The sequence below is a fragment of the Brachyistius frenatus genome, unplaced genomic scaffold (assembly GCF_029030835.1).
Source record: "Brachyistius frenatus isolate BFR_SWC_R1_liver_20210118 unplaced genomic scaffold, ASM2903083v1 Contig_448, whole genome shotgun sequence".
NCBI lineage: Eukaryota > Metazoa > Chordata > Actinopteri > Embiotocidae > Brachyistius > Brachyistius frenatus.
Genome location: NW_027211047.1, coordinates 95,001 through 102,790, shown reverse-complemented (window position 1 = coordinate 102,790; position 7,790 = coordinate 95,001). Strand labels below are relative to the sequence as shown.

The 7,790-nt window shown below is 44.0% G+C and overlaps 2 protein-coding genes across 3 annotated transcripts in view; one reads left to right on the top strand and one right to left on the bottom strand.

The window, feature by feature from the left end:
- Nucleotides 1-586: 586 nt before the first annotated feature.
- ankrd45 (ankyrin repeat domain 45) lies at nucleotides 587-3,345 on the bottom strand. The gene is made up of 5 exons (XM_069725793.1): nucleotides 3,089-3,345; nucleotides 2,011-2,178; nucleotides 1,848-1,933; nucleotides 1,356-1,494; nucleotides 587-1,141 (listed from the first exon to the last, which is right to left on the bottom strand). The coding sequence occupies exons 1-5, from the start codon at nucleotides 3,330-3,332 to the stop codon at nucleotides 1,107-1,109; spliced, it is 672 nt and encodes a 223-aa protein (XP_069581894.1). The 5' UTR covers nucleotides 3,333-3,345; the 3' UTR covers nucleotides 587-1,106.
- Nucleotides 3,346-4,426: 1,081 nt separating this feature from the next.
- The window catches only part of trnau1apb (tRNA selenocysteine 1 associated protein 1b), a 13,417-nt gene continuing 10,053 nt past the window's right edge, over nucleotides 4,427-7,790 (top strand). For both annotated transcript variants that reach the window (XM_069725784.1, XM_069725782.1), the window contains exon 1: nucleotides 4,427-4,602. In XM_069725784.1, coding sequence (XP_069581885.1) covers nucleotides 4,567-4,602 — 36 coding nt within the window. In that variant the 5' untranslated portion in view covers nucleotides 4,427-4,566. The remainder of the gene's footprint in view (nucleotides 4,603-7,790) is intronic.

Genomic DNA, 7,790 nt, shown 5'->3' with positions numbered 1-7,790 from the left:
GTACATGCAGCTCATGTTTGTTTTCCGACATGTTACAGAAGTAGTTTCTCTTCCTCCATTCAAACATTCACATGAAGATTTCTGTCTTTTCCTCTTTTATTTGATTAGATTTTTCTGAGCAGAATAAACTCTCCTGTGGTTGAGCTGAGGTGAGTTGAAGTGTTCAGACAGCAGCACAGTTTTACTGCAAACTCGCACTGTAAAGCAGTTTTTAGTGGTTTAAAAGAAACTGCTACATGAGGCTTGTTTCACTGAAGCCTCCTCTGGGTTTATCTTTTTTCCTTTTAGTTTATTTTCTGTAAACTAAATTGGATTCATTGGGTTCTCACATTCAGCTTCCTGTTCTTCTGCTTATTTACTTGCACATTTTTGTGAGGCAGTCTACATGTTTATTTGCATACTGAGCGAAACCGCCTCCTTGTAGCCGGCAGATGAGACGTCACACGATACCATAGCAACAGGACCGTAAAAACAGACCCTCTGTAAAGTTGTAGTGAGATGACAACATGCAGGTAGACAAATATCTCAGACTGAAGAACATGTTTTACGACAAGTTTACAACAGTCAGATGTTTATTAAACCACTGTCATTGTACAGATGTTCATCTTGAACCACTGTCATTGTACAGATGTTCATCTTGAACCACTGTCATTGTACAGATGTTTATTTTGAACCACTGTCATTGTACAGATGTTCATCTTGAACCACTGTCATTGTACAGATGTTTATTTTGAACCACTGTCATTGTACAGATGTTCATCTTGAACCACTGTCATTGTACAGATGTTCATCTTGAACCACTGTCATTGTACAGATGTTTATTTTGAACCACTGTCATTGTACAGATGTTTATTTTGAACCACTGTCATTGTACAGATGTTCATCTTGAACCACTGTCATTGTACAGATGTTTATTTTGAACCACTGTCATTGAACAGATGTTTATTTTGAACCACTGTCATTGTACAGATGTTTATTTTGAACCACTGTCATTGTACAGATGTTCATCTTGAACCACTGTCATTGTACAGATGTTTATTTTGAACCACTGTCATTGTACAGGTGTTCATCTTGAACCACTGTCATTGTACAGATGTTCCTCTCCTTCAGACCTTTCCTCCTGGCTTGACGGACATCTCAGCTGTTAAACAGAAAGAAGAGGATCTCTTAAAAACCAAAATATGACCCGACCAAACGAGAACAAACTAACAGCCATTCAGACCTGGTGAAAGAAATGAATCAAACATTTGCAGCTACTTATTTTGACTGTAAAACAGCTTCTGTGTCAGGATTTATGAACAAAATAGATTTAATTTTTGTAATAACATACTGATTGAGTACTGAGAGATACTCACACTGAGCCGAGTGCATGCTGAGAACAGGCTGAAGAGTGTCCTCCATGTCCTCCCTGTGAGCTGTGATGTCTGAAACTGTGGTGTTTCCAACACTCTGCATCCAGACTAACGTGTCAGAGCACACGCGTGTGCAAATGTTCTGCACAGAAATCATTTAGAGAGGACATGAGGAACACAAGGTGAGAAAAAATACTGATCAGTACAATAATTAAATAACAGCAATTATTGTTGATATTCTTCTTTTTATTTCTTTTACCTGTTTTATTTGCACCTCCTCATTAAATTAGACCTATATTTGTGCTTTTATTGGCATGTATTTATATTTGAGTGTTCAGTGCACAACAGCATATCTACATTAAGAGATGACATTTAAATTCTTCTGGCAGAGGCACCCAAGACTATTCATCATATTTGGAAATCATTATTTTAAAATAGCTATATTCATTTGTAATATTGAACTTAAGTGTCAGTATTTATGAAGAAATGTGTCACCTTTTCCTCCTTTGTAAGGTTCTTCTCTGAGTCAGCGATAAAGTCTTTAACAAAGTTTACATACGACATCAAGTCCTGTTTGGCTTCTGTACAGAGATAAACACATATTAAACATGTTTAATCCATGTTGTTGGGATGATAGCATGACATCATCTTCACACACCGGCCAGGAGGAGGAGGTCAGCGCAGGCTGTGTGGGAGTATCTCCTGGCGAGGTCCACGGGCCGCTGCCCTCTGAAGGTCCTGGTCTGGGTGTCGGCTCCCAGTTCAAGCAGCGTCCTCACGGTCTCCACGCGGCCCCAACAGGCAGCGAGGTGCAGCGAGGAGTAACCTAGGAAACAAGGTGTGTCAAACCGGGGCGGAGCCTCGATAACTCAGGTGGACAAATTCAACAGCAGCGGCTGAGAAAACAGCAAAATATACATCCGACTTTGAGAGTGTCAATTTGTCTTCAGTAATTGTGAAATCTGTATTTGTCCAGTACACACATATACTTTACATATACAGCAGATCTATGTATGTGTGTGTGTATATATATATATACACACACACATAGAATACACATGTAAACACCCTTTACATCCACCTGTTAGCAGAGAAGATCTGTTCAGTCACCACGATGTTGAGGTGGACACCCAAGATACAGTTCATCATTGAGTCTTTGAACCAACAGTGAAATACGGTCACAATGTCCCCGTCGTACAGGAAGAGGAAGAGGAAGAGGAAGAGGAAGAGGAAGAGGAAAAGGAAGAGGAAGGATTCTAGCCTTCAGGCATCTAAATCTGATCCGTTCATTCTTGAGTCCAATTGAGCCAAATCTGAAGAGATTCCCTCATCGTGTTCCTGAGATATTAGTTTCAGGAGAAGGGGACAGATATAAGGTGACGGTGACCTTTGACCTTTGACCAACAAAACCTAATCAGTTGGAAATTATAATTTGTGCAAAAAAGTTTGGGCTGAAAAAGGAAATTAAGCCAACATGTCTTTATTTCAACCTGTCATGTAAGTTTATGTGGTGGTTTTAAAATGTGTGTATTTCAACACATTTACAAACTAAACACTTCGTGTTTCTCTGAACTTTTACAACATTTTAACCTGAGATCATTTTTTTCATCGATATTTAGCTTTTTCCTCAGCAGAAAAAAAACTCTGGCAAAACAAATGTGGTGAGGACGGTTCCGTTGAATGAAGGGAACATGGAAGTGACGCCAGAGACGTCGGCCTGGCTGCCGTCCTCTCACCCCGGGCCGTCCGGTGGTCCACCTGAGCTCCGCGCCTCACCAGCTCCGGGACGATGGCGCTCCGTCCCAGCAGGCCGGCGGCCACCAGGACGGTTCTGCCCACCTCGTCCTCCTGTCCTGTTGTATTGTACCCGTCCTGTTCCGTGGACTCCTCTGTGACCCCCTCAGCTTCCAGAAGATGCTGGATAGTTTCCAAGTCCCCGGACAGCATGCATTTGAAGATTTCTTCCGGTATCGACGGCATTTTGCGAGCACTTTACTCGAGTTCTACTGGAAATGACGGTTTCCATGGTTACAGCGTCCCCTGCACACGTCACTAAACTTTATAAACTGTTACGGCCTATATTTGTTTAGCGCTCCTATTATTTACAATATATTTATTTGTGTTAGAAATTATTGTCGTAAAATACAAATGATCAAATCAAGGAAATAGAAAATTATTTTTCTGTGCGTTAAAATATGCTTTCAAAATATAAGGACTGTGATTTTATAGGTAGTAAAATGGAGTTTATACTTTTTTTGCCACTCGTTTAGCTTTTGTTGTTGTTGTTGTTGTTGTTGTTGTTTCTGTCATCAGTGTCAAATTCTTCATCACACATGCACCCTGTGATCTCGTTGGGAGAAATGTAGGAGTATGATCTTGTCTGTTTTTATTTATGGAATCAAACAGACATGCACTCATAGGTCTAAATGTATGAAGACAAGTCTCTGTTAAAACAACGTTTTGTTTACAACATACAGTTCGTGTCACTTAATAAAAAGTTTCCAAAACATCTTTTACATACTGGCAGTTTTTTCATTTCCGATTGTAAATGTTTGTACGTGAACGCACCGTGTCCGGTTCTCCGGTTCTCCGGTGTCACGGTCTGGACTCTGGATCCAGCGGTCCGGACAGTTATAAAATCTATGACGTTACGTATCAAATACATGATCTCCCAACACAATGGTGTCTTTATTGTTCTTCTCACCCACTTTGGTGTCTGTGAATGCTGCAGGAAAATAATTAAAGGAGCAATCTGTAGGATTTATCGAGGTGAAGTATTCTGACCCTCTCTCAAAACAGATATGTCAAGATATTCAATATGAAAGCACGTCAGTGTAACAGGTGTGAGTCCTCTGGGTGGTTGTGATTAAATCTCTCCGTCCTGCTTTAACAGGATTCACGAACAGATGCTGACTATTCTTCTCGTAGTGAAGGGACCCCGGAATGTCTGAGCCGAAATTAAAGGATTAAACTGATTATTTTAATAAATGTGAGCTGTAATTTGCAACTTCAGCGGGGACTTTTAATTTGAAAACTAAAACTAAAACCACGCCCACCGACCGGAAGTGGTCGCTGAGACGGAAGAGGACCAGCGAGTCGACGTGAGGAGCGTGAACGTGCTTCCAACTTTAATATTACGACACTTCGTACCATTTGTTTGAGCACAAAACACCAACAAGCGCCTCTGCAGTCTAACCGGGAACCGGAACCGACGATGTTTAACCGCCAGACGAGCCTGTGGATGGGTGACGTACGTCCGGCGGGTCGTGGTGTCTGTGGGGACCTTAGCTTAGCTTAGCTGCGCGTGCTGGTTGCTCCGTTAAGTTGGGCTAACTCCGTGACCTCTCGGAGAAGGTGAAACGAGACTCTGCTCCGGGGCTCAGAGGGATCACTGGACCTCTGGACCTCGGGGACGTTTCACCAACACCAAATATTAAAACTAACTCAGCAAACGCGCCTCACGTGCACGTTGTTGTTTATTTGTGTTGCAGTGTATTAAGTGTTAGCTAACCAAGAGTGGACTGAGTGTCTCCTCTCAGGGTGGACTGAGTGTCTCCTCTCAGAGTGGACTGAGTGTCTCATCTCAGAGTGGACTCATCAGGCCTGAGTGTCTCCTCTCAGAGTGGACTGAGTGTCTCCTCTCAGGGTGGACTGAGTGTCTCCTCTCTGAGTGGACTGAGTGTCTCCTCTCTGAGTGGACTCATCAGGCCTGAGTGTCTCCTCTCAGGGTGGACTGAGTGTCTCCTCTCAGAGTGGACTGAGTGTCTCCTCTCAGAGTGGACTCATCAGGCCTGAGTGTCTCCTCTCAGGGTGGACTGAGTGTCTCCTCTCTGAGTGGACTCATCAGGCCTGAGTGCCTCCTCTCAGGGTGGACTGAGTGTCTCCTCTCAGAGTGGACTCATCAGGCCTGAGTGTCTCCTCTCAGAGTGGACTGAGTGTCTCCTCTCAGGGTGGACTGAGTGTCTCATCTCAGAGTGGACTCATCAGGCCTGAGTGTCTCCTCTCAGGGTGGACTGAGTGTCTCCTCTCAGAGTGGACTCATCAGGCCTGCGTGTCTCCTCTCAGAGTGGACTGAGTGTCTCCTCTCAGGGTGGACTGAGTGTCTCCTCTCAGGGTGGACAGTGTCTCCTCTCAGAGTGGACTGAGTGTCTCCTCTCAGGGTGGACTGAGTGTCTCCTCTCAGAGTGGACTCATCAGGCCTGAGTGTCTCCTCTCAGAGTGGACTGAGTGTCTCCTCTCAGGGTGGACAGTGTCTCCTCTCAGAGTGGACTCATCAGGTCTGAGTGTCTCCTCTCAGGGTGGACTGAGTGTCTCCTCTCAGAGTGGACTGAGTGTCTCCTCTCAGGGTGGACTGAGTGTTTCCTCTTAGGGTGGACTGAGTGTCTCCTCTTAGGGTGGACTCATCAGGCCTGAGTGTCTCCTCTCAGGGTGGACTCATCAGGTCTGAGGACAACTTCTCCTCTCGTCTAAAACATCATATTTCTGGAGGCGTTGGTGATGAAATAAAACAGTTGATCAGTTTATTCTGGTTTGTAGTGGTGGAGAGTAATCGAGTACATTTACTCCAGTATTGTACTGAGGAACAAGTTTCAGGTACTTCAATTTTATTTAGTTTAATTTCTATAGCGCCAAATCACAACAAAGGTTATTTCATGGCACTTAACACATTAAAGTCTTTACAGCAAGACTTTACAACATTATACAGAGAAACCAACAATTCAACAATTCCCACATAATCTAGGAGGGAAAAAAAAAACTCCTCTTTAAGGGAGAAAAACCTCCAACAGAGGGAAGAAAAACTCCCTTTAACAGGAAGAAACCTCCAACAGAACCAGGATCAGAGGTGGAGAACATCTGTTAACAGAACCAGGATCAGAGGTGGAGAACATCTGTTAACAGAACCAGGATCAGAGGTGGAGAACATCTGTTAACAGAACCAGGATCAGAGGTGGAGAACATCTGTTAACAGAACCAGGATCAGAGGTGGACGGAGCATCTGTTAACAGAACCAGGATCAGAGGTGGAGAACATCTGTTAACAGAACCAGGATCAGAGGTGGGCGGAACATCTGTTAACAGAACCAGGATCAGAGGTGGGCGGAACATCTGTTAACAGAACCAGGATCAGAGGTGGGCGGAACATCTGTTAACAGAACCAGGATCAGAGGTGGAGAACATCTGTTAACAGAACCAGGATCAGAGGTGGGCGGAACATCTGTTAACAGAACCAGGATCAGAGGTGGAGAACATCTGTTAACAGAACCAGGATCAGAGGTGGGCGGAGCATCTGCTAACAGAACCAGGATCAGAGGTGGGCGGAGCATCTGTTAACAGAACCAGGCTCAGAGTTGGGAGGAGCATCTGTTAACAGAACCAGGATCAGAGGTGGGCGGAGCATCTGTTAACAGAACCAGGCTCAGAGGTGGGAGGAGCATCTGTTAACAGAACCAGGATCAGAGGTGGGCGGAGCATCTGTTAACAGAACCAGGCTCAGAGGTGGGCGGAGCATCTGTTAACAGAACCAGGATCAGAGGTGGAGAACATCTGTTAACAGAACCAGGATCAGAGGTGGGTGGAGCATCTATTAACAGAACCAGGATCAGAGGTGGGCGGAGCATCTGTTAACAGAACCAGGATCAGAAGTGGGCGGAGCATCTGTTAACAGAACCAGGATCAGAGGTGGGCGGAGCATCTGCCTCGACCGGTTGGGGTGAGAGGAGAGCAGAGAGAGAAAAGGACAGTATGGAGAGACAAGACATGAACAGTTGCGACAATCACAGAGCAGAGACATGCAGCTCCATGACGGGACATCTGGAAAAGAAAGAACAGAAACTACATGAGTGAAGAAACTGAATGGAGACAACAGACAATAAGAAGAAACTATGGGAGAGAAGAAGCATGAAGTTAATGAGATGTGAGAGTATAGAGTGAAAGAAGCCCAGTGCATCATGGGAGGTCCCCCAGCAGCCTCAGTCTATAACAGCATCACTGCAGGATGGTTCAGGTCCACCTGAGCAGCTCCAACTATAAACTTTATTAAAAAGGAAAGTTGTACTTGAGTATTTCTATTCGATGGTACTTTATACTTTTCACTTCTGTACATTTCAGAGGGAAACATTGTGTTCTGTTCACTACGTTTGTTTGACAGCTTTAGTCACTTTGCAGATGAGGATTTGACTCGGTGGATAATATAATAATGTTTCAAAAGAAAAAAAGCACAATTATAAATGCAGCCAGTGTCTTTTCCACCGGTTTGTCTTTTGACGTCGTCACATTTCAGATGTCTGAGAGTTGTTAGCAGCTTCGTTAGAGTGATTCTCACGCTAATAAACCATCACAGGTTCATTTCATTAAATGTTTCAGGGATCTAAAATCTCACCAAAACTCCTGAAAGCCTGAGATCTGATTTGTGTGTCAGAACTTATTTTTGTTCTGATGA